The 27831-nt window shown below is 37.2% G+C and overlaps 1 protein-coding gene across 1 annotated transcript; it reads left to right on the top strand.

Annotated features, from left to right (window-relative positions):
* LOC138141998 (olfactory receptor 10R2-like) lies at positions 1 to 27831 on the top strand. Its single transcript, XM_069062920.1, is given in 5 exon segments — positions 1 to 16; positions 7111 to 7210; positions 18515 to 18578; positions 18581 to 18613; positions 26860 to 27831. Coding segments are annotated over 5 exon segments (1185 nt in total).

Below are 27831 nucleotides of genomic sequence, written 5' to 3' on the forward strand. Positions count from 1 at the left end.
ATGGCCAACAATGGAGGTATGAGCTGTTAAAGTAGGTCCAGAGAGGATGTCAATGTTTGAAGGCTTTTAGAAAGATAGAAGATAGCTAGGTGATTCAATGGATGGAGCATTGAGCCTGGAGTCATGAAGATCTATGTTCAAATCTGGATTCAGACACTTACCAGCTGTCTGACCCTGGGCAAGTCGCTTAACCTCTCTTTGCCTTAATACACTGGAGAAGGAAACAGTAAATTACTCCAGTATAGTCTGTGGGGTCATGAAGAATCAGACATGAATGAATGACTGAGCAACAACAGAAAGATAGGAACACTAATATACTATGGAAAACATCAAATGAATCTGGAAAGCAGTTTGGAATTATTCTAAGAAAGGGGATAAAATGTCAATATCCATTGATCTAGAAATCCCATAGCCAGGCATATACCCCAAAGGGAGTCAGAGACAGGAGTGGTCCCACATTCACAAAATAATAATAGCAGCACTTTTTATAATATAAAATAACTAGAAACCATGCAGATGCTCATCAGCTGGAGATTGGCTAAACAAACTGTGACACGTGAATTAAATGGACATTATTGTGTTAAACTGATATAAAATGAAATAAGTAGAACCATAACTAAAACACTGCAAGTTGAAAGAATAACAACAGGAAACCCAACTAAAGTCTGAGTTTTCCCTTCTCCAAGATAAGCATGCCCAGTTCCTTTAATCTTTATAGTAATATGGCATGATTTTCTTTCATTGTAGCTATTCTTAATGATATTTAGTGTTGTGGGTATGCATAGGTGGGTCTCTTCCTTCCTCCTCCTCTACATCCTCATTCTTTTTTGGTTTAAAATCTTTTTAATAATATTTTCAAAACACACAGAAAATATGCTCATACCACCCTTTCTTTTTTTTTCTTTGTTTTTTAGAGGGCAATCGGGGTTAAGTGACTTGCCCAAGGTCACATGGCTAGTTTTTGTGTTAAGTGTCTGAGGCCGGATTTGAACTCAGGTCCTCCTGACTCCAGGGCGAGTGCTCTATTCACTGCATCACCTAGCCACCCCATTTACCACCCTTTCTTGATTGCACTTTATGTCTGGTCAGCCAATTGGGTTCCCCGTATTTTAATACTAGGTCCTGATGTCCAAATCCCATTAACAGACTTCAGCTTTTTTAGTTAGTTAGTCAGTTCTCCACATCCATTTTTCTCCTTTATCTTCAATAAGTAGCAGTAAGGAAACCTAATCTGTTGTTCTATGGTCTTCTATTTCTTGTTCAAAACTTTACAATCAATGGATAAAATTCTCTACCTGACCCAGAAGTCCAAGGGAGCTTGAAGGAAGGATGAAGAGCTTTCATTTCCTACCTAAAAAAGTAAGATAATTTCATTCTTCCTCATTCTTATAGACCACAGTGTGGGGTCAACAAGAATTAGTCTCCCTCATTCTGTCGCTAATCATCTTTCCCAATCAGTGGTGACTAATCTCGACTTCTCTGTGACCTACCAGCAAACTTGTGTCCTTCAACAAGGGATCTAGTTAATGCTCAGCTCCGTGGGAGGTACTCTAATTCAGCAAATCAAACTGAGGGTCATCCCTGGCATTTAATATGGACAAATAACTACCTTGGTCCCCTTAAGTAGTGAGTGAGGTCACCAACTCCTCCCTACCCTATAGTTCTTCCTCTGACCCTTACTGGATGATCTCCCACCAAGTAACTTCTGTAGCTCTACTGCCTGTTTCCCAGGGCACCCACATTTCTCCTCTTTAGGAAATACCTTCAATTCATTTTCTATCTCCAAGTCTGTACTTATCCTTCTTCTGCCCAGCCTTATTTGTGAGATCGTTTATTCTCAGCACTCCTAACAAGGGGCAAATTTACTTTCTGACTCTTTGGATCTATTTTTGGTTTTCCATTGAACTCCTTCCATTTTGTGGGGTAAGGTGGGGGTAAGAAACACACTTCATTGTCCTTGGTAACCAAGAGTATGGAGAGATGTTTTACCCTACCCTTTTCTAAGAAAGAGAGACCAGTTTATACTTGGAACATAGATAACTATTGTTGGATGTGTCAGAACAACAAATGTCACACATTCATTGCAAGTCACTGCAACAGTTGCTCTGCTCTCCATTATCACTGAATCTTTCTCCTTCCACTCAAGTCCTTTCATTTTTTCCTTCTCCTACTTGAATTCCTATGAAAATCCTTATCTGGCCCTTTTCACAATTACAGCACCTTCATGATTCCAAATCACCTTCATAATTCTTTTTGTTTCATTTCTTTTTCTAAAACTAGCCTCTCTCATAGAAAACAGAAGTGAAACATTTCACTTGATTATGGAGTTAAAATGCCACTGTTTTTTAAATAAATGAGTGAGTGTATTTGAATAGGCAGGTTATACATGGAGTTACAGATGGGCACAGGGCATGGGCAAGGTGTACTGACACACCCAGACACATGCTCTATGCCTTCTAATATATGAAGTTGTACAGGAGATATGCTTGATCAGTTCTACAAAGAACAACTCATGTTTTCTCAGCATGTGCAGGGGAGGAGGGCTCTTCATAGCTGAAGCAGGACTTTGGGGTTTCCTCTTTTCTTATTCTACCAAAACATTTTAAAAATTATTTTTGCTTTATTAAATATTTCCCAATCACATGTAAATTTTTTAATAATGACTTTTTAAAATTTTGAGTTCTAAATTTCTTCTTTTCCTTTTGTGCCTCCCCCCTACTTGAGAAAGCAAGCAATTTGATGTCAATTATGCTTATGAAGCCATGCAAAACATATTTCTATATTAGCCATGTTGTAAAAGAAAACACAAACAAAATAAAACAATAACAATAAAGAAAGTAAAAATATGCTTCAATCTTCATTTAGAGTTCATCAATTCTCTCTCTGGAGATGGACAGAATTTTTCATTGTGGACCTATTAGAATTGTCTTAGATTATTGTCTTGATCAGAGTAGTTAAATCTTTCATAATTGATCTTCCTTACAATATTGCTGTGTACAATGTTCTCCTGGTTTTGCCCACTTCACTTTGCATGAATTCATATAAGTTTTCCCAGATTTTTCTAAAATCATCCTGCTTGTCATTTCTTATAGCGCAATAGTATTTCATCACAATCATATATCACAACTTGTTCAGTCAATCCCCAATTGAAGGGCAATTTCCTCAATTTCCAATTCTTAGACACCACAAAAAGAGCTGCTATAAATATTTATGTACAAATAAGTTTTTTCACCTTTTCTTTTATCTCTTTGGGGCTCCCACTGTATACAGTTGTTTATATTTCCAGTTGTCCTGATTTATATCTTGTCACCGGATCCAGATGGCAAACTCTTTGAGTAGGAGCTGCTCTACTGGGGACCCAACGGGAACAGCGGGGCAACACAATTCCTTCCTTCCTTCCTTCCTTCCTTCCTTCCTTCCTTCCTTCCTTCCTTCCTTCCTTCCCCTTCCCTCTGTCCACATAGGGTATCATACCCTTACCTTCAGGTGCTCTGCCCAAAGGAATGGAAATTTTGATCATTGAAACCTTGCAAAATATCTTGGGGTTTACAGGCTAGATTTCTTTCTCTGGCTCTTATTGATTGGTCAACTATAGGCCCCAGGCTAAGCCCCACTTGGTCATTGTTGTGTCTCTGACTGGCTCAGAGTGACTGTAAATAGCAATTGTTTATGTTTTGGCCAGAATCCCTGAGAGTCTTTCCCTCCCAGATTGATTTTGTTTCTGTTTTTAGACTAGGTAAAAGAGGCCATTCTCAGCCTCATTTCTTACTTAGCCTTAATTTACACTGAATGGGCGTTGCCTCAGTCAAACTGAGACCTTTAAAGACCTTAGCTTAAAAAGGCCAAGGTCTCCCACTGCATCTGGGGACATCTACAGTCATCCAGACCTATATCTTGCTATTGGACCCAGATGGCTCTGGAGGACAGAGTGAGGTTGGTAACTTTGCACAGTCCTCCCTCACTTAAATCCAATTAAGTTGCATTTCTTGCATTCCCCCCCCCCCCATGTCATGGTCCTCTTTGAGAATGAAGGATAAGCAACAATGATTTCTTTGGGATACAGACCTAGTAGTGATATTATTGGGTCAAAGTACAGATTTATAGCTCTTTGAGACTAGCTCCAATTGTTCTCCAGAATGATTGTTCTAGTTCACAGCTCCACAAATGGTGCATTAGTGTCCCAATTTTTCCACATCCTCTCCAGTATTTGTCATTTTCTTTTTCTATCATGTTAGCCAATCTAATAGGTGTAAGGTGGTATCTCAGAGTTGTTTTAACAGGTATTAGTAGCAATTTAGATCATTTTTAATATGACTATTAATATCTTTGACTTCTTCCAAAACTTGTTTGTTTGTATCCTTTGACCATTTATCAACTGGAGAATGGTTCTTATTTTTATAAATTTGGCTCAGTTTCCTATATATTTGAGAAATGAGGTCTTTATCAAAGAAACAAAAAAATTTTCCCCTTAGTTTTTTGCTTTCCTTCTAATTTTGCCTGCATTAGTTTTGTTTGTGTAAAAACTTCTTAATGTGATGTAATCAAAATGATCTATTTTACTTCCTGCAATCCTCTATATCTCTTATTTAATCATAAACTCCAGACGTCTACCATATCAAATTTTTCTGAGATTCTTTTTATCTCTTTGATTTCTTTCTTATTTGTTTTCTGGATAGATTTATCTTGTTCTGATGGGGGAAAGTTGAGGTTCTCCACTAGTCTTACTGTCCATTTGCTCCTGTAATTCAGTTAACTTTTCCAGTAAGAATTTGGAAACTATGCTATTTAGTTTTTTGTGTGTGTGTGATATATAGTATATTTTATTTAGTACTGATATTATTTCATTACTTATGGTTTTTGACAAAATGTAGTTTCTCTGCTTATCCCTTTTAATTAAGTTTATTTTTACTTTTTCTCTGTCTGAGATCATAATTGTTGCTCCTGCCTTTTTAGTTTTCACTGAAGCATAATAGATTCTGCTCTAGTCTTTTTTTTAACTCTATGTGTGTTTTCCTGTTTCAAGTGTGTTTCTTACAAACAATGTATCATTGGATTCTGGTTTTTGATCTATTCTGTTATGCATTTCCATTTTATGAGTGAGTCTATCCCATTTACCTTCTCAGTTATTATTACTAACTCTGTATTTCCCTCCGTCCTTCTCTATCTCTTTTTATCCTGCCCCTTGTTTAAAATCTATTTCACTTCTGTTCATTGTCTTGTTTTATTTGCCCTCCCTTTTATAATCCCCTTTTCTTTTATCTCCTTCCCTTCCCACTTCTCTGTTTGGGAAGTTACAGTTCTATACTGAGTGTGCATATGTATATGTATGCATGTATGTATACACACATATGTATGTATATATGTTCAAGTGTTATTACCTATTACTATTTTCCTTTCCACTATAAAAGCTCTTCCTTACATGCCCCTTTTATGTAAGATAATTTTCCTTATTCTTCTTCTCCCTTCCCCCTCCTTTCAGGATATTCCTCTTTTTCACCTATCCATTTTTTTACATCATCCCAACATAATCAACTTGCTCCTATACATTTTTTTAAATGTAGAATCTTTCTAAATGTCCCCAAAATGATAAAGATACATGCATCATCTCCCCATATAGTAAGATAAACAGTTCAACCTTATTGAAACCTTTATGATTTCTCTTTCATATTGTCCAGTTACTTCCTTTTCTTTTGACTACTAATGGCTGAAGCTCAAAGACCTGATAACACCACATTACAATCTGGAGTCCAAAGCATGTGGCTTTTGCAATCACTGTTTCTGCTTAACCACGACTTCCTCTGTCCCGCCTAGTCCCATTTCTCAACTTTTTTTTTTAACATTTTCATGCTACAGTTCTCTCAAGTTTGGCAACATACTATATAATATGGAATTGGTTTTGGAATTAGAGGATCTGAATCGAAAGCCCAGCACTGCTGCTCACTATATCAGACAAGTTACTGAACCTCTTTAAGTCTAACTTTTATCATCTGAAAAAAATAATGGGTTGTACCTAAGGATCTCTGGCATCTCCTTCAAAACTAATTTTTAAGAAGAATCTCTTTAGTCCAAAAGAGTTGGCTAGGTAGCTGGCAAAAAAACTGACCAATTAACTGAATTAAAAACAACAACAACAGACCAGGCATCTGAGAGATAGAATGTCTGAACGTGTCTGATTCCTGGTGTTTTACCTAGGACCAGCTCTACAGAGAAGGTCTGCAGAGCTGTTGTGCTGGCCTCATTGTTGTATGCCTGTGACATCTGGACAGTATACCAGCACCATGCCAGGAAAGTGAATCGCTTCCTTTTGAATTGTCTTAGGAAGATTCTGAAGATCGCCTGGCAGGACAATGTATCAGACACTGAGGTCCTTTCTTGAACTGAACTGACAAGCATTCAAACTCTCCTGCAGAGAGTGCAATTCCAATAGGCTGGTCACATTGTCCAAATGCCAAATGTGTACTTGTCAAAAAGACTATTTTATGGAGAAATGACACAGGGAAAGTACTCACATGGTCGTCAGAAGTGATACAAAGACACTCTCAAGGTCTCTCTTAAGAACTTTGGTATTGATTGTGTGACATGACCCAAAGGGGATCATGAGCTGTTGGACACAACTGGAACCAACTAAACAACACAACGACAACAACAAAAATATACCAGACATGGACTCAACTAACAACTTGGGGTTTCAAATCCTATACTTGGCTACCAAATTGCTTTTTTTATTTCTTATTTGTCTTTATTTTGTAATGATAAGACAGTCTCCTTCAGATGTTTTAGCAACTAAGCTTGTACAATTAATAATCTCACCAGTAAATCTGATTTTATCACTTAGACAACCAGCATCACCACATGTCATACCAGAACAGATGCTTTCTGGGTTTGTGTTTTATGTTCTTGGTAGCAGGCTATACTCCCATATTTCCTACTTCCAAACCCTGACTCATATTCAAATGATGCCTACATTTCACCAGTCTGACTCCAACAAGGTTCACCCATTATTTAGTCAAAAACATGATACCCTTTGGAGCTCCTATTCAATTACCAACAAATTCACCTATATTCTCAGTCTTTTCAAAGAACTTTAAATTTTGCACCTTTTTCCTTTAGCAGACACCTGGCTCTTCCCCAGAGACATAACACATCTTCCAACCATCATCATTGTGGCCACTTCTCCCCCTATAGCCAGTTCACTGGGCCAGGATGAGGGGTAAACCTACTCTTTGTCCCCAAGAACTATTTACTATTCTTCTACCACCATTACCCAATACTCTTTCCTCTTTAAAGATCACTGCAATCCTTTTGCATCATGTGTAGTTATTGTTTTTACTACCATCTACCAGTTTATATGAAAATTTCCCAACTTTTTCACTGACTTTAGTAACCTATCTCATGATATTCTTCTTCACCTCATCCCTTGACACTATCATCATGGACTTCAATGTTTAGCAAAAACCTGTCTTACATTTAGACTATACAATTCCTAAACTTCCTTAATGTTGGTGATTTCCTTCCCTGCCCCCCTTCCACTCCACACCAGCATGGTAATATTTTAGACCTTACCATCTCTCAGGATTATACCACTTTTCAGATATAGAACTTTGTAATTATTTGCCCTAACTACTGTCTCCTATCTTTTATTCTCCTGTTTCATTCAAACTGAACCCACTTTTAACTCTTACTACAAACTTCTGACCCTTTATCAATCACTATTATCTCAATTTATCATCCCTTTTCCCCTTCTTTACCTTTCTATTCACACATCAATCAAAAGGAGAGATTCTTTAGTCTCTGAGAAATAATTGAATTCCTGCCTCCCCCCAGACACAGAATTTTCCCATAATTACATGGAAAACAATTTGATCTGTGTAATAAAATCTCTAAAGATGTTGTCAGGGATGAGGTGGGAAGATCATTGGTGTTTCCAGGTTCAGCTTTGGAAGATGCTCAGAAAGAAAAAGAAAAGAGACATGTGAATAAAAAGACATTTAGCACTTGTTATGTGTCTAACACTGAGCTCATGGTAGAGGATGCAAATAGAGCAGCAAGACAGTCCCAGTTCTCAAAGACCTCCCATTATAATTATAGAGTCAGCTTCAAGGAACTCAAATATAGGAGGTTTTAGATGCAGGGCAGATGTAAAAGCCTAAAGATGGATTAAAAGGGCAAATCAGCAGGGTAGATGGTAAGGTCCAACAAACTTACTGGAAGGATTGTAGCTGGTAGTTTCCTGCTCATCCAAGCAGAGAGAATGATTTTGCCATGACTGATGATTATTGCAAAAGCATTAGTGGTCCTAAGGGTCTTAGCAGAATGTAGCTGGTGGTTATTTTGGGAAATAGAAAAAAGATAGGAGAGTCAGCATGCAGAGGGTCAGGGACACAGCATTATGTGGGAAAATGGCAATGAGAGCTATGATGGAGGAGGGGTAATCCTTCAAATGTTCTCCATTGTGCCTGTTCCTGCTTGTCCCACTGCTAAAGAACTGATTCAGAGCTTATAGTTATGTCAAAGGGAAACTGCAGTTGAAAGATATAACTTTGAAACGATTAGAACTTCAATCAAGTGACTGGGGTAGATTTTATGTGACCTCAACTTATAGAAAAACATCTGAAAATGATCACAGCTATTTTGATGAATATACCAAACCAATATTTCATGCATATAATGGTATTCTGTTAACTATGGCTAATCCAGATTATGAGAAGAAGCATCAGGAGTGACTTTACATGGAAGATTTCCCATCTAACTATGAGGAAAATGAAAGAGACTTAGAACAAGTGGCAGATTCATACATAGATGACATCGTTAAAGGCTTAGGTACCAAAATAGAAAAAAAAAAAGAGAAATAATTTGTCTAAAATCAGAATACAAGTAAGAATAGTCAGATTATTTACTGGGATATTCAGTTTGTTAGTCATAAGGGGATCAGAAAAAAAAAACAGAGGAAAGCAAGAAAATATGTTACATTAATATCAAATTAAAGATGCTGAATTTTGGTTACCTAAGATAACTATGAGTAAGTAGATGGTACAGTGGGTCTAGAGTCAAGAGGATCTGAGTTCAAATGTGACCTTTGACTCTTACTAGCTGTATGATTCTTGGAAAGTCAGTTAACCTTTGCCTGCCTCCATGTCCTTATCCATAAGATGGCAGCAATAGTAGCACCTAGCTCCCAGGGTTTTATTGAGGATAAAATAAGATAATATTTGTAAAGTGCTTACCACAACATTTAGCATAAAGTAGGTTCTTAATATATATTTACTAACTTAATTTTTAAAAAATTTGAGATATACTATTTTAATTTAATTTTTTAATTTTAACAGTATCTGCCCAAAACAAAATTATTCTGTCAGTGCTAATGCAGAATGCATATGCCCACATATGATACATATACATAAATACAGCTATGTATGTATAGTCAGAAAAAAAGACATATGAGAAAATATCAATAACCACTTACCAATGTGCCCACTTTCTCATTTTTATATAAAAAGATATGGCCCATACTTCGTAAGTATATTAAAAAGGAAAAGACAGATTTTTAATAAGCAATATTCCATAGTAGACTATATTTTTTACCATCACACACTTAACTGAAAAATGTAGAGTGTAACATTCCATTGTACTTAGTGTTTCAGGTTATTAAAAGACTTTGATTCAGTAGAGTAAAATACTACCAGAAAGAAAACTTCTCTACCAATAAGGTTTCTGTCATACACTTCAAAATGATGACATTCCTTTGAAAGCTATAACAACAAAGACTGATTTATTCGATGACTCCTTGAGTATTAATATCAAGCAGGACATAAAATAAGATAATGTGTGCTGACTGAAATATGTTGACCACTGTCTTCAAGGGGAAACAGCCAAGGCTAAATTGAAGGTTTACCTATAACAGAGAAGATACTCCAAGTGTTGCCATTTGTGGCTCACAATATGCTGAACCTTGAAATATTGAATAGCCTCCTAAATGAGATATTTAACCATTCAAAAGAATTTGTAGTAATTATCTACACAAATATAACAAGTGGATAAAGAGGGCTTGTTTTCTTAATTATGGAATGTAGTTGGATGAATCACTCATAGTGCTTGTCCATCAGTATGTTTCTCTTGGAATAAACTGTAGATATTCTATTATTAGCTGGAACCCAAATTGATTAGGAGCTGGACAGCAGGTTGTAATGCCATTGGAAAATTATAAAATTCTTTTACCAATGACTGAGTTTCTCCTTGAAATAAAGGCCCATAGGGGGAGCTAAGTGACACCGTGAATAGAGCACTGGCCCTTGAGTCAGGAGGACATGAGTTCAAATCTGACCTTAGACACTTGACACACTTACTAGCTGTGTGATCTTGGGCAAGTCACTTAATCCCAATTGCCTTGCCTTCCCTCTTCCCCAAAAAAAATTATTATAAAAAGAAATAAGGGCCCATTTATTTAATACCAACAATCACTGGTTGACAGTGTATAGCTGTAAGCAGGAGTGTACTGGAATCAGCTTCAACTGGCTTCTGAGTACAAATTGTTAAATATTCAGTGTGAGCATTTTCACCTCATAAATTAGCAAACACTACAAATCAGGGATTTATTTACTGTTTTGCTGAGTATTAGAACCTAAGAAAGTGATGGAAAAATATTAATAATATAGATTAGTCTTAAAAAGTGTTTTTCACATTTTTCTTTTTGAAGTGCTAGTTATTAAATGTTTACTCACTTCAACTGTTGGTTTCAAGACATGGAACATTACAGTCTCCAAAGAACTGAAGATGAGGATCACACAAAGAACAATGCCATAGTGTATAGTGAATGTGAGAAGGTTCCAATGCACCACAAACAAGAAATTAGTCCAAAATGGATAAATGTTGTGATAGGAAGAACACAGGATCATTTAAAAAAAAAATAGGAACTTGTCCCAAAGTGAGATTGAGGGATTTCCTGTGTGTTCTATTAATATCCTATGCAATGTCAAAACAAGGTAAGGAAAGGCCCTGATACACTGGGTGTACTCCCTGTGATGAACATGTTAGAAGACAGATTTACAGGAAAGGTAAACATGAATTAGTTGTGATCTCCGGTATTAGAATACAGAGTATCTGCAGTATAATCAACAATGACAACTTCACAAATCCATTGCAATATTAGAACGCAAATACATATATATAAATCTGCAATATGCACACATACAGATCTGTGTTTACTTTTCTAATATATACATAAACACATATACATTATACATATATCTACATGCCATATTGCCAGTGTTCCGATCATTATCCTCATGCCCCTTCCACTGGAACCTTGGACTCTGAGCCTGAAAAGCTGGGCTCCAATAAAATAACTTTTGCTAAATCTTGTCCCAAACCAACCTACATACCACTTCCCAGTCGTTTCCATACCATGCTGCTTGAACTTAGGCAATTATCCTCACTTCCCACCCACTGGAACCTTGGACTCTGCCTCTGGGGAGTCAGTTTCTGATAGAAGAGCTGTCTCCTCATTTTGTTCTGAACCAGTTTTCCATGACACTTTGCTAGTGATCTCTTTAACAATATGTTCTATAATTTTCCAAGAAATCCAAGTGCAGCTCACTGATTTATAGTTTTCAGAATCTATTCTTTCCTCTTTTTGGAAAATTAGACAATTTGTCCTTTTTCAAACTTGTCTTTCAAATATCACTGACAATGGCTCATCAATCATATCTACCAGTTATTTTAGGATGTAAGAATATAGTTTATCTGATACACAGGCTCTTTAAGTTATCTCTCTAAGCAATAGATTTTCTTTATCCACTTGGTCTTTCTTTTGTGGGTGATCAGACCAAAGTCTTCGGACTAATTATCTGTCTCTTCCAGGAGGCCACACAGTCTTCTAAGGCTTGATTTATCAACATGATGTCATCAATAAAAAGGAGGATCTGGGGAATTCAGTATCCACAAGGAATCCTTCTTGAACTCTGTGCCAGGTCTCCTCAATGACAAGGGTGAGCCCCCAAGTTTTATGCTTTGCTTGATGATTATGGTCTGAAGATTTGCTGAATGAGACTTGTCCATTACATCTTTCAAGGAATCTTGAATGATTTTGTTGTATGAATGAAAGAAATATTGTTGGAAGAGAACCTTCAAACAAGGTTATCCTGAGGATGTTTAATGATGAAAATGAATAGGGGAAAACAAGCAAAAGAAAGATGAGAAAGATCTGCAAGAGATTTTATTTTAGGTCTTTTCCCAATCAAGGACATTAGAGCTGCTATACTTGAGTTTTAGCACTATCGTACCAAATATTCTTAAAGAAGAGGCATAAATAATATTAAAGAGAATAAAGATAAGAAAGTCACCTTGATTGAATCAAATATATATGTATACACACATATATGTATATATACACATACACATACATATCATATAGGAAATCTATGTTGTATTGACATTACTTTGAAGGTATTGAGAGATCAAATTTTTTTTTTAAAAAAGAATCTGTTGGAGAGAAAGATTTCAAAGATACAGAAAAAATTCTAAACCTTATTAAGTGAACCTACGAAACATCAATAACTGCCCATTATATTTCATATATATATATATAAAATCTGAATCATCTACACATATATCAGGACAACCTTAATAAGTGAATTATCAGGGAACTGGCAGGTTTTCACAAATGATATTCTACCATGGACCACTTCTTTACCATCACTAAACTGACTGAAAGATATACAAAATATTATCAGTGATTGATTATTAAAAATTATTTTGTTTGACAGAGAAAAATGCCACTTTAAAGCAGGGGTTATTAACTTGGGAATCAAGGGCTTGGTTTTTAAAAATACATTTTTTTTAAAGCAATTGGGGTTAAGTAACTTGCTCAAGGTTACACGGCCAGTTATTTTGTGTGGGTGCCAAGTATCTGGGGCCGGAACCAATCCCAGGTCTCCCGATGCTGGGGCTGGTGCTCTTACTCACCGCGCTACCTGGCTGCCCCTAAAAATACATTTTGATAATTATATTTAAATATGATTCATTTCCCTTTGAATTATATGCATTTTATTTTATACATTTAAAAGCATTACTCTGAGAAGACATGACATAAAAAGGATCTCTTTCTAATAGGTAATGAACATGTGCAAAATATTGAGAAAAATATTATCAAATAAGCTACAGAGATATATTGATTTTCCCTAGAACCACATTGCATATTTATACCAAAAATTCAAGATGTTTGAGGGGCCAATTTTGTTTATACAAAATGACTTATACATGTATATTTTATATGTATATATGTGACGCATATATAATGGCATATACATAAAAAACAATTTATGCCAGAATTAACTTTTTTTTTCAAAGTTGCTATAATGGTGGACTATGGTATATCATAACTAAATTAACATATTTTTCAAGAAAGCATTTGACAAAGTATCATGTTATGTTTGTGAAGAAGATGAAAAGATATGGGCTGGATAATAGTACAGTTAGATGAACTAGAAATTTATCAAAATGATTGTATCTGAAGAGTACTTACTAATACATTGATGATAACTTGAAAGGACTCTAGAGAATGCCCCTAGCATTTTTCCTTGGTGCTTTTAACATCTTTATTGGTGACCATGATAAAGAGATATATGGCACATTCATCAAATTTACAGCTTACACAAAGCCGAGAGGAAGTGTAAACACGAGCCAGAAAAATTTTGACAGGATACATTGATGAATTAAACTAAAGACTCTGAAATTTAACATAAATGTGCAATCTTCTACTTAACTTCAAAAAAACCAACTCCAGAAATCTAAGATGTGAGGAAAGTAGCTAGATAGTAGTTTAGAAAAAATTTATTCAACACACATATACATACAAACATATGTGTATTAAAGCCACATGTAAGAGTTCACATATGTTTAAGCACGTAAATATATGCATATGTATATAAGCCTATGCTGTGTGTCTATATGTTCGTATAATACATGGCATATACAGATATAATATACACATATCTGTGCATGTGTATTTATGCACATATATCCTATTTAATGCACATGTGTATGTATGTTTATATATACATATATGTATGCATTTAACTCTTCATACAAATCAATAGTATGAGGCAGTAGCCTAAAAACATCTTATGTGACCATAGGGCAAATTAAGAAAGACATATTGTCCATTACTAGGGAGATGGTTGTCCCACTTATTATTACCTGGTCAGGCTACAGCATATGTGTTCAGTTGTAGACACTACATTTTAGGAAGGACATTTAAAGAACAGCCATTTAAAGATAGAAGGCCTTAGAATCATGTCATATGAAAACTGGTTAAAGAAACAGGGGATGTTTATCCTATAGAAGAGGTTCTTAACCTTTTTCATTTCCTAGACCTCATGAGGAATGGGGATTAAATTTGATTGTTTAGTTGTGTCTGACTCTACAGGATGCCATTTGGAAGTTTCAAAGCAAAGATTTTGGAGTGGTTTGCCATTTCCTTCTCCAGCTCATTTTATAGATAAGAAAACTGAGGCAAACAGGGTTAAATGACTTGTCCAGGGTCACACAGCCAGTAAGTATTTGAGGCCAGATTTGAATTTAGGAAGATGAAGATGAATCCTCTTGACTCCAGGCCAAATGCTCTATTCCCTGCACCTTCTAACTGCCCAAATTTGTAGCATAAAGTTAAAAACAGTTGCCTAAAAGGGGGTGGAGAGGAGGAGGGAAGTCGTCTTAACAGAGTCACAAAAAGTAGAATGATTGGTTTGGGGAGGTAGGTTCTTCTCTCTTTCCTTCCCAACCTCCTATAGTTCTTTGTGAGTACATGCTAGATGACTGCATTTCAGGGGTATTGTAGAGAGGATTCTTGTTAGGGCATGGATTGGATTATCTGGCTTCTAAAGTACCTTCTAACTTTGAGATTCTAGGCACAGAAGGTGAATCAATGGTCCCTTGGATAGGAGGGCCTGACTATGGCATCTGTACTGCCACAAGGTACCTGGGTATTATCCTGGGATCTGACAATAAAAGTAAACCACAAATACACCACACTAGAGGGCATGCATGGGGATTTTGGTAGCTTGGTCTCTTATCAGGGATATAGGAAGTAAAAACCCAGGACAGCAATACAGAAAAAAAAAAATGCCCTTGATAATAGGAATAATGCTGATAATGTCACATTTTTGTAACGATAAAACAAAATATACCCACATTGGTTTCATCACAACTACCTTATGAGACAGGTATTATCCCTATTTTGTCCCTATTTTGTATTTTATATTATTATCCCTATTTTGTAGATGAGAAATCTGAGTCCAAGAAAAATTTAAGAGGCTGACTTAGGGTCAAGCAAACTAGTTAGTGTCAAAGTTTGGACTCTACATAAGGCTTTCTGACTCCAAGGCTAGTACTATTTCCACCACATTATGGTGCCCTAACTGACTGCACAGATAGTCTGGCTGTACCTTTCTGTCTCAAATCATTAGAGCCCACACCACTAAACCTCTCCCTTCTGAAGAGAATCTTCCCGTGAATGACAGGCTTTAGCTTTCTTACATGAATGTACCTGTGGGACTTAATTGGCCTCCCTGGATGTAGTGCCCCTACCTCTCCTGCCCATAACTTCAGTCTTTCTGAAATGAGCTGAGGCTGAGGCTGAAGCTGTGGAGACCATGGGTCTCCAGGTTGGGGAGGGATGTCTGAGCCTCCTTTGGATATCTGCCTGTGGCCACCTATCTAACTAATTTCCTATAGAAGATTTCCCCCACTCCTCCCCATCTTCAACACAGAGATATGTTAGCTCCCTGAAGCTGGAAAAAAAAAAAAAACTGAACAACTTTTGGTATCACTTTGCAAATTGATCTTAGACATACCCCACTTCTCTCTGCTGCCCAGTTACTCATTATTGCTACCTCTTCAGGCTCTATTCTGCTAGTTCTAGACAGTTCTGAAAATAATAGGATAATATATTTGGAGCAGGAAGAGGGCCTTTGATGCTAAGGAACACAGCCTCCTAATTTACAGATAAGGAAACTGAGACACAAAGAAGTTAAGTGACTTGCTGAGATTGTTAATGGAGGTGGGATTAGATCCTGGGTCATCCTGATTCTAACTTCAGTGCCTTACTCACTATGCTCAGCTACCTTCCCCTACACATTGAAGGTCAAAAGCTACCTTTTTTCCTTTGGGTTTACTGGCTAGATTTCTTTCTCAAAGACCAAGCCTTAAACCCAATTCACTCTGGAGATCATGGATTGGATAGGTCCCAGCCCTAGCACAGAGCTAATGTAAATACTAAATAGGAATTGTTTCTCTTTTGTCCGAGAACCCTGAGGGTATTCCCCTCCCAAGTTTGCTTTTCTTTCTTTCTTTTTTTTTTATTAAAGGGGCCATCCCATGAGTAATTACTTGAAAAGACTTATTCACTGAATGGGCACTATCTCACTCAAAGTGATAACCTGAAAAGACCTTAAGTCTAAAGGGACCAGGGTCTCCCACTGCATCCTGGGCCATCTCCAGTCCTCCTGATGAATATCTGGCCCCGGACCTAGATGGCTCTGGAGGAGAAAGTGAGGCTGGTGACCTTGCACAGGCCTCCCTCACTCAAATCAAAGTCTACTGCAAGTCATGTCATCATCTCCCTGATGTTGTGGTCTTCTTTGAGAATGAAGGACAATGAAGAACAACAATGCTCAGCTACCACTCCAAGGGAAGCATAGAAATGGAGATGAGAACTACCCAAGTCGACCCAGGATCTCATAATTTGAGAAGGTAGGAACCAGGAGACAGGAAAAACTCAGAGGGAACTGCCACAGACTTGATGATGTCTTTACACATGGTACTCAGTAAGAGCCAACTCCCTAGTGAGAACCAAAGAAACCTGTGAGAGGAAGCCAAGAAATTCTTCTAAGTGGCTTCTTTTCCCAATTTGACCACAGAGCTTTGGTATTCGTTGTTCTAGCCTTGGTTGTCCCCACTGAATGCCAGTCACTAATTAAGGAAAGGAAGGACCTGGGTGGTAATGGCTCCCCAGGGTTATGGCAACACAATTACTGATCAGGGTATGGGAATCATTCTTGACAAAAGACGACAACATTGATGATACTAATTGGGACACTGTTTAGAGGAATGTCCTTGGAGAGGAGGCTGACTGGGGAGGGACACTATGCAAGGGACTGAGGTGAGAATAGTAGAACAGGGGAACAGCTAGAAGAAGTTAGGTCTCTTTCATCCAGCTATAGGATTTCTGAGTATGGCAGGAGGGAGGCAGAAGAGTTGGAGATTAGGGATAGTTTGGGGAATTGCACTTGGGAGTGATCTGCAGAAGAAAGAGAGACATACCCAGGAGTCATTGCAACCAAGTACTCACATTTGTGGGGACCTGAGATGCGCTTACCTAGAAATCTTGGGGTTCTTTCTCTTGGAATGAAGTTGAAGATGTTGGTTTGTTAAGGATTTTAGGAATCTTAATTCACATTGGGACTTGCCAACCATTAATAAATACAAAAACTAGTTTCAAGACTTAAAAGTGTTTTATTCCTTTCATGGGTGGCCCAGCTCTTCTCTGACCCAGTACCTATTTATCTTCAGTCACTGACTGGGTTTTGGGTGAAGGAATGCTACAAGGTAAGTAGATGGGGGGTGGGGTGGATTGCTGAGAGAGAAGCAAGCTGTTAATGGAAAGCAGGAGGCTAAGGGAAAAGGAGATCATGGGAATGAGGCTTAGTGAGAGGGAGAGTAGGGAAGCAGCTTGGAAAGATGGTGCTGAGCTGGTCACAATGAGGGCTTTATGGCCAATAGAAGTAGCTTCCAACCCAGCTTTAATTACTCCTAGCTTTGGAGGTCTCTTGAAAACTTTTCTATTGAGAATTTTGTCTCTTTACCTTACCTTCCCCCTCTACCTCTCATACAAAATGCCTCATTATCCTCTTTTCTTACTCAGTCTCTTCTCTCCAAAAATATTTTCCCAATCCCTCCATACACTTGCATTGCCCTTCTAAGTCAAAGATTATATCTCCCTGATCTTTACGTCTTAAATGTGTGTGTGTGTGTGTGTGTGTGTGTGTGTGTGTTTTGCTGGCATGAGTATAGGGAGGAAATCCCAGTGTGGAAATTCTCTTCATTGAAGCAAATTGGCAACAGGTCTCTAAATTGAAGACTTAGACAATACTATTGGTTCACTGAGAGGTTAAACAATTTGTCCTTGGCGCATGACTAGTTGGCATTCATCATTGCTAGTTGGTACTTGGCATTCATAACTTCACGGCAAGCCCTATCTCCTATGCCATGCTTCCTTTCTAATCTTTCAAACTTCTCCAAAGCATGGTTCCTCTAGTAAGACTCCCTAGGTTGTTATGAGTAGCAATGGCTTATTCAAGCTTCTGTGAAATGCATTTTCCCCAGTAATTCTCCACCCATTGCCACTCTTTAATGCCAAAGGGAAATGGCCTCAGAGGTCTAATGTGTAATTGAAAAAAAAAAAGCAAAATTCCAAGAAAATAATGGTGAATAAGTTTGTAACATGACTGCTTTGGTCTAGAAAGCCGGGTTGTCCTTGGATCCCACCTTCCTATTTAAATCTGGGAATGACTCTACCACAGACTCAATGTCAGAGATGAAAAACCAGATCATTAATGAGGTAAGGGAACCCACTGGGCTGTGGAAAATCATGGCAATCCCTCATGCATCACGCTGTCTCAGTCAACCATTTGATCCTTCAGCCAGCAGCACCGTGGATTTTACCTTCTTTGGGCACAGAACATAGTGGGGCCATGCTGACTCAATAAACAGCTCCGGTCCCAGCTTGGTATGGAAATGGAAAGAGCACAGAACTAGGAGCCAGGACACTGGTTCTACCTATTACCAGATACCTAAGCTTAGGCAAGTGACTTAGGCAGGAGCCTCTTAGCATTTCAATTTCTGTATCTGTACATTGGGAGAAATAACACTCGAATTGTAAACCTAGTAGGATTGTTACAAGAATCCAGTTAATGGGTTTGAAAGTGCTTTGAGAAATCTGTCAAGTACTTTAACAGTAATGGAAGTAATTCTTATTATCCAGTATTGGGGTTAATGGTGGGAGAAACAAAATAAATAGAGGACTTAAAGAGTTTACAGTCTACTTGAACAGATATATCTTCTGTACATGGAAGTGGTCATCAAAGGAAGGATAGAAGGAAGGAAAGAAGGAAGAAGAAAAAAACTGAAAGAAGGAAGCAAAGAAGCAAGTAATTATTAAGTACTTACTATACTCACTATGTGCCATGCAGTATACAAAGTGCTTTATAACTATTATCTCATGAAGACAAGGAGAGAGAGCCTTTGGTTCTCTCCACCTAGATTGGCATCATCACCCTGCATATCAAACAAGGTAAGGAATGGATTAGCTGAAGAGATGGAAGATACTGTAGAGATCATCTAGTGCAACCCACTCATTTTGTAAATGGAGAAACTGAGGTAGAGAGTGGTTAAGAGATTAGTTCAAAGTCACACAGCTAATAAGAAGCAGACCTAGGATTCAAACTCATCTGCTTGCTCCAGATTCAGTATTCTTTTAGCTACATCTCTCTGCCTTTTAGTAAATCTGCATACGGTACTTGACTGCTCCTTAGAATAGTCAGTTCTGGAACCCACAAGGAAAAGATACATGCTACTCTTCATCTTGATTAATGAATAGAATCTGGTAAAGGAATTCATTCTTGTGAGCTACCATATAATAATCATTCTAGTGGGACTAAGTTTTGTATGTTGGTGAGAAAAGGAGAACCTAGAATAATAATAATAGGCTCAATGCATAGTATTTATAGAGTATTTCTTTTACTGAGAGTCATTTGTAGCATAGTGGATGAAGAGCTGAATTCTGACTCTGGAAGACTTGGGATGAAGTCCTACCTCTCACACTAACTGGCTGGGCAGTCTTGGCCAAGTCACTTAAACTCTTAACACTCTAGGCAATTTTCCAAAAATATATGTTACAGAAAAGGTGCTGATCTGTACTGGTAGAGATAATAACTTCTCATCTGAGACTTTTATGTTTCAATGAAATCATAACCCCAGTCCTTCTCCCCTTCGTTATTACACACTGGTGAGGCATTTAGTATAAGCATCAGCACTCATATTTTACAGATGAGGAAACTGGTCACATAGTTAATAAATAGCATGATGGGTACCTGTAATAGGAATGTAAATTTTTAAGATCTTCCCTGCCCCTAGGCTAAAGTGCACCTGGAGCCTGGGGTGGGAGGCTTGTTTTTCAATAGATACTTCTTGATTAGCCAGTGAGTCAATAAGGTTGTTACATTCTCTGAGCCAGGAGAAGGCTATATAAGCCCTGATGTGAGGCTTTGTTTTGGGGGCTCACGTTGAGAAGTGTTCTGTGATTTGATCTTGATTTTGGGAAGCCGTTGTCCAGAGCCCCCCAGTTTGAAAAACCCAGATGTTGATTTGGTATGGATGTAATGGTTGGACAGTTTGGAAATCTGTCTATTTGATCTGTTTCTGTCTTGATAATTCTGTCGGTATACTTTGAAGTTCGGGGTGCTGACCTTCTTCCCCTGAACTAGGTAAACGATACATGTTTGACTGATTAAAGTAAGCTTGTTAACCCATTTTGAGTTGCTTTCCTTTGTCAAAGCAGATCCAAGAACCTGTGTTGGCAGCAAACCCTGAGGATGCTTGGGGTGCTTGCTGCTACAGTACCCAATCCCAAATCTCTTGATTCCAATCCCTATTCCACTATAATAGATTGTTTCTCAATAATTCCAAGAGGGCTACTGGAAAAAATATGGATGACAATGAAAAGAGAATGACATTATTTATTCAAATCAACCAAGGCAGCATTGCAAAATGAATAGAGGACCAGCTTCTGAGTCAGGAAGATGTGGATTTAAGTCTTACCACTAATGCATACTGGATGGTTGACTAGGGGAAAGTCAATTAATTTCTCAGTGTTTCCAGGAAAATCTCCAACACAAGAAATAGAAGAACAACCATTGATCTACTTTGGTAGTGGGAATTTCCTCACTGGGAGTTCCTTAAGCCAACTCTGGGCAAACAGCATACTCTACAAGAGTCTAGTCCTATTCTTTGAGTTAAGCACCTGAAAACCATATTAGAAGAAAAAGCCCTGTGTGTCCAACTGGCAAAGTATGAGAAAAAATATTTCTGAGAAAAAGTGGAAAAAGAAGACAGCTCAAGTGAGAAAAGGAAGTCCAGTAAGTCAGCAAATCAGAAATTGTCTTTTGTGGTGGGTTTTGAGTAGTACTGGAAAGGTCCCTACTTCCCCCAAATACCTGACCCTCCCCATATACCTGGAAGCCATGATACCTAAAATTCTAGCATTCCATGATTTTAATGAGGTATTGACCTGTCCAGGGTTCTTCTTTTCAAAATACAAACATCCATTCATTCATTCAACAAAATTTCTGAGTATTATCCTTTGAGAATACAAAAATAGAGAAGATATAATCACTGATTAAAATCTAGTAGAAGAGATTATATGCAATACGAAGTAGCAAACAGTTAATGCTTTGAAAGAGGTGCAAGCAAAGTATTTTAGGAGTTCAGAGGAGGAAGAGGTCATTCTCTCTCTGAGAGTTGAACAATGTCCTTGTGGAAGAGGCAACATTAGAACTGGGTCTTGAAAAACAATGGCGTTTTCATAAGGAGAGACACAGGGAAGGAACATTGTCCATGAGAAGAAAAATTGTCACCAAAGGGCAGCATTATGGAGACAAGAGATTAAACTGTATAATGAATTAATTCCAACATGCTGAAATAATATTCTTCAAGAATCAGCAGAGCTATAAGGTAGAAAACAGGTTAGACTTGTCTTGATTGATTCTAGAAGGTAAAACTAGGTTAAATGGATGAAAATCATGAGGAGGCAGATTTAGTCCTGATGTAATTTAAACCACTTTCCCAACACTTAGGATTATATCAATGGACTTCCTCAGGAAATAATGAAGTTACAGAAGACTTTGAGCACAGGTTGGTTACTTACATTTGGAGGATATTACAGTGGGGATTCGTGGTTAATTTTTGGTCCAATACAGTTATGAGTTTTTTTTATTCTATGCATTGAATGGAAGGAACTGGGGATGCTTAGCCTAGAGAAGAGGATTGGATGGTGATAACTGTCTTCTGCTGTTTGAAGAATTGTTATAGGAGAGAGAGTTTACACTCTCACAACTTGAACCTAGAAGGTACAATTGAAACTAAGGGGTAGAAGATGGACATAATTTCATTCACTATAAGGAAGAAGTTCCTAACAGTGAAGACTAAGTATGGATTGTTCTGTTTTATGAGGTACTGAATTTCTTGTTATTGGACGTGCGTATATAGAATCTGCATCCTTGGGATGCAACAGAAGAAATTTAAGGTTTAGGGGAAATTTTGGTCTAGAAAATCTCTAAGATCTCATTTAATTCTATCATTCTAAGATTCCAGGAAGCACGTGGAAATCCAGTACTGGACAATGGTATGTTAACGTTGTATATTATAAGGGGATGAGGGCATCAAAAGATGAGGTAGGGACCAAAAATAAAGATTACTGTTCTAAAACGTTGCTGCAAGTTGGCCCAGAACAGTGCAAGAATCTTAGAAAGCAGAAAGAGCTTGTGTTTTTAAAACTACTTTTAAGGGAACTCAAAGTCAACTATATGAAACCTTTTGAGCAAACTAGTAGAGAATCAGTTGATGAGTATACATTTCTTACGTGCCAGGCACTATGCTAAGTGCTGGGGATACAAAAAGAGTCAAAAGACTGCCCCTGCCTTTGAGAAATGTACTATTAATGGGGGAGACAACATGCAAACAAATTTATACAAAGTAAGCTATGTATAGGATAAATAGCAAATAATTAATAGAAGGAAAGCAGTAGAATTAAAAGGGGTTTGAAAAGATTGAATGTAAATGATATATATAATGTAAATGATGAGATTTTAGTTGATTCTTAAGCTGGGGCACTTGGTAGGAGGAGAGGAGAGAGAGCATTCAAGGCCCAGGAGACATCTAGAGAAAGTACCCAGAACAGAAAGATAAAAGTGTCTTGCTTGTGAAAATAGCCGGGAGGCTAGAGCCACTGAATCAGAAGATTTTGGGGGGGGGGGAGGGGGGGGAAGGGGGAAAGGGGAAGTAAAAGTACATTAGAAAAGTAGGAGGGGTCCAAGGTAGGAAGAATTTTGAATGACAAACAGAATGTTTTGTATTTGTTGCGGAAGGCAATAGGGAACCTCTGGAATTTATTGAATAGGGGGGAGTGAGATGGTTGGACCTGGGCTTTAGGAAAATCATTTTTTTTTGGTTGAATGGGAGATGGAATGGAGTGGGGAAAGACTTAAGGCAAGGAGAACTACCAGAAAGCGATTGCAATAGTACAGGTGCATAAATCTTAACAGATTTACCTATATTCTATTTGTCATTTTAATGGTAAATCATAGCCTAATACTTTGATATACCACTTTTTCAACTATTAAAACATGCTAACTATAGATGATGTTTTGTTATTAAAAATAAAGCAGCTATGTATATTTTTGGACAGATAAGTGTATTCCACCTCTTTTAATAACATCCTTTCCTGACCAATGAAATACCCTTCGATTACCTCATTGTAGGCTGGAGGTGACCTTATGTTCTTGGAAGTTTTGCAATCTCTGAAAGAGTCTATGAAGTTAGAGCTGCTTCAAGTACAAGTTAAGTGATGGACTGCATGTTTATTATCTGAGGATTAATCTTTCTAATCAAAAGGCTAGCCATAGGATGAAGACATTTTGACTGCAGCAACTTTAGAAATTACCTTCTAAACTAGAGAGGAATTTTGATCTGAAATAGGAAAGGGAGAATTGATACCAATGCCATTAGCACCACCACCAGCAGCACCACCAAAAACGATAGCATATCCTATACTGGAGTTTTACTAACTTCCTTAGGATATAATCCTAGTAATAGGATCATTGAATGCAGAGGTATGATCAGTTTTATAAGTTATTGTACAGTTTTATTGCTTTCCAAAAAGATTACCTTTTTGCAATCCTACTATGCTACAGTCATTGAGCTGCTTTGAAACCACAAAGACCTGGGTTCAAGTTCTGTCTTTGACAGATAGGGTTGTGTGACCCTAGAAAAAGAACTTAAATCTCAGTACTCTCCAAGATTATGAATTGCAAAGGAAATACCAGTCTGCATTGCTAGAGGGAACTTCCCTTACTGGGTTTTTCCCTAGACTAATGGAATCATGGATTCATACTTACCTCTCTATTGCTATGATATGCAATATGATAGAGTGTGTTTCCCCATAGCCCCACCAACTTTCAGTACTACCATTTTAAATTTGGTTTGTATGATTTGATGTCTTTAAGATAGTGCTTCAGAGTTGTTTTAAATCACATGATTTTAAGACAATTTAAACAATTTTAAATGACTAATTTGTAGTCTCATTTTAAAAAATTACATTTTCATATCTTGTGACCATTTATCCTATGAGAAACTGTTCTTTTAATTTTATCTTTATAGAATTAAGCTGTCAGATTTTTATTAGATAACTTTATTATGATAATTTTCCAACGTTTCTTTTTTTTTAAATTTGGTTATATTTATTTTGCTGTATGAGATCTTTTTCTCTTACATATATTAAGTCCATTTATTTTGTCACCTATTTTTATACACATGATAGATAAAATGTTGGGTTTTTAATTTTTTTTTTTGGAGGGCAGTTGGGGTTAAGTGACTTGCCCAATGTCACATGGCTAGTTTTTGTGTTAAGTTTCCGAGGTCAGATTTGAACTCAGGTCCTCCTGACTCCAGGGCCGGTACTCTATTCACTGCGCCACCTAGCCACCCCAGATAAAATGTTTTCTAACTTTGTACAGTTGAGATAGAATTATTTTTTCTTCCATTTTAATAATTTGTTTTATGCTGATATTATTAATTTTATTATAATATATTATGAATTGTGGCTCTAAATCAGTTTTGGTCAAATGCCTATATAATCTTTATAAGAACTATTATTCCTTTCTGTGAAAATTTTGTAGTCTTTGGTTGATGAGACAGTGATCTTCTATATACATTTGGTGTATAAAGTACATGAAGAGGAGTACTGTGACACAGCCTAAAATGATAGGTTGGAAACAGATTGTGACAGACATTAACCGCCAAAAAGGAGCATGTGTCTTATTGCTGAAGCAACAGAAAACCACTGAGGCTTTGTGAGCAGGGAGCAATGTGGTCAGTCATGCTTTAGGCTTCTCAATTGGAAAACCATAGAGAGACTGGATTGGACATGGAAATATTTGAGGAAGACCCGTTTAGAGGCTATTGTATCAGTCCATGAGAGGTAATGAGGGTGTAAACTTCAGTACTGACTGTGAGTGGAGAGAAAGGGAGACTAGGAGAGATGCTGTGGGATACAATTAACAGAACTTGGCAAATGATTGTCTGTAGGGAATGAAGAGTGTCGGAGAGCAGTAGCTTCATGGTTGCAAATCTGGTGACAGTATTGACAGAAATAAGGAAGGTTAAGAGAATGAGGGGATCAGGAGAATCACATTTTAAAATTTTATGTATTTTATATTACAGCATTATCAGTTATTCTTTTTGTCAAAAAAGGCTGTTGAAATGTGATCTTTTTCTTGTATGTAAATAAAATTTCTCTCCATATTATATATAATCTACATGCATATCTAGCTATATTAGATATGTACTATAGATAGATGATATATAAGATAGATAGCTTGTATATCTGTTTGTGTGTGTATATATGTAGTATATAAATAAAAATCTCTGTATTATATATAATCTATATGCATATAGAGAGAGATTAGATATGTAATATGGATAGGAGATGTGTAAGAAATATAGTTTATATATGTGTCCATGTGTGTCTACATGTAGCATATAAATAAAGTCTATATGACATAAAATTTATATACATATATGATAGATCAGACATGTAATATAGATTATATATAAGATATATAGATGGGGCAGCTAAGTGGTGAAGTGAATATAACATTGTCCCTGGAGTCAAGGACCTGAGTTCAAATCTGGCCTCAGACACTTAACACTTACTAACCTTGTGACCTTGGGAAAGTCACTTAACACCAATTGCCCTGCCTTCTCCCATTAAAAAAACAACACCAAAAAGATATATGGATAGCTTGTATATGCCCATATATGTAGTATATAAATAAAAATCTCTCTATAGTATATATAATCTAGATAATCTAGATGGATTAGATATGTAATATAGATGATATATAAGATATATACTTTATATGTGCTTGTGTGTATGTATGTAGTATACAAATAAAATCTCTTTATATATCACTTATAGTCTATATACATGTATAGATAGATTAGATATATAATATAGATAGAAGATACATTATATGCAGATAGCTTATATATGTCTATGTGTATATATGTAGTATATGAATAAAAATCTATATTGCACATAATCTATATATACACATTATAGATTATACATAATATAGACAGGTAATATATTATTCATAGAGAGCTTATACATAATATATGTGTCTATGTGTGAATATTCATAGTATATAAATAAATTCACTCTATATAATATAGATAAGCTAGATATATGATATGTAGATTATATAATATATGTGCATCTAAGTATATATACATATACAATCTCATTTCTAATGGCTTTAATAATTTTCTTTCTCATTGTAGTTCATTAAAGTTTTGAAGCTTGATGATGTACTGTGGTGAATTGAATTTCTAGGAAGTTCAGTGATTAGAGTTTTGTGGGTTGCATTAGTTTTTCAGTCAACAAGTACCAAGGCCATTCTGAATGAATGAATGAATCCCAGTTTCCTTGGTGCATTGAACTGAGACTTTTTTTTCCCTTCCTCACTCTAGGTCATTCCCTGGGAGCAACTTCCTTTAGGGAATCTCACCATGGTTACTGAATTCCTATTGCTGGGTTTTTCTGACCTTCAGGAAATGCAATTTGTTCTCTTTGCTGTCGTTCTCTGCCTCTACGTGGTCATCCTGGGTGGAAACATCACCATTATCACCATAGTCCACCTAGAGCACAGCCTCCACACCCCTATGTACTTCTTCTTGGGTGTCCTTTCTGTCTCTGAGACCTTCTACACCTTGGTCATCCTACCCAAGATGCTCCTCAACCTCCTTTCTGTGTTCAGGACAATATCATTCGTCAGTTGTGCCACCCAAATGTTCTTCTTTCTTGGCTTTGCAATCACCAACTGCCTCTTGTTGGGTGTAATGGGTTATGACCGCTTCACTGCCATCTGTTACCCTCTGCGCTACCCAGTTCTCATGAGCTGGTGGTTATGCAAGTTGATGGCAGTCACTTGTGGTGTGAGTGGTTTTCTGATTTCAATGGTGGGAACGTTTTTGGTCTTCAGCCTACCCTTTTGCAACTCCAACAGAGTCAATCACTACTTCTGTGACATTGCACCTGTCATTCATCTTGCCTGTGGGGACCCCTATATCAATGAGGTGATCATATTCACTGGTGGGGTTGTGATACTCATGGTCCCCTTGACTTTCATCTGTATTACCTATGGCTTCATTGTCAGAACTATCCTGAGGATCCCATCAACTGAAGGGAAAAAGAAAGCCTTTTCTACCTGTGCCTCCCACCTCACAGTAGTTGTGGTTCACTATGGATGTGCATCTTTTGTCTACTTGAGGCCCTCATCCAGGTACACATCTGGCAAGGATCGGTTGGTGACAGTGACTTACACCATCATCACTCCTTTATTAAATCCTTTGGTTTACAGTCTCAGGAACAAGGATGTCCAGATGGCCATTCGGAAGGTGATAAGCTGGGGAGGATGTTCTCATAAAAAACATGTAACCTAG

Source organism: Petaurus breviceps, unplaced genomic scaffold (assembly GCF_028583685.1).
Source record: "Petaurus breviceps papuanus isolate PSGF00001 unplaced genomic scaffold, PetGlider_PUasm1.0 90510, whole genome shotgun sequence".
NCBI classification, from domain to species: domain Eukaryota; kingdom Metazoa; phylum Chordata; class Mammalia; order Diprotodontia; family Petauridae; genus Petaurus; species Petaurus breviceps.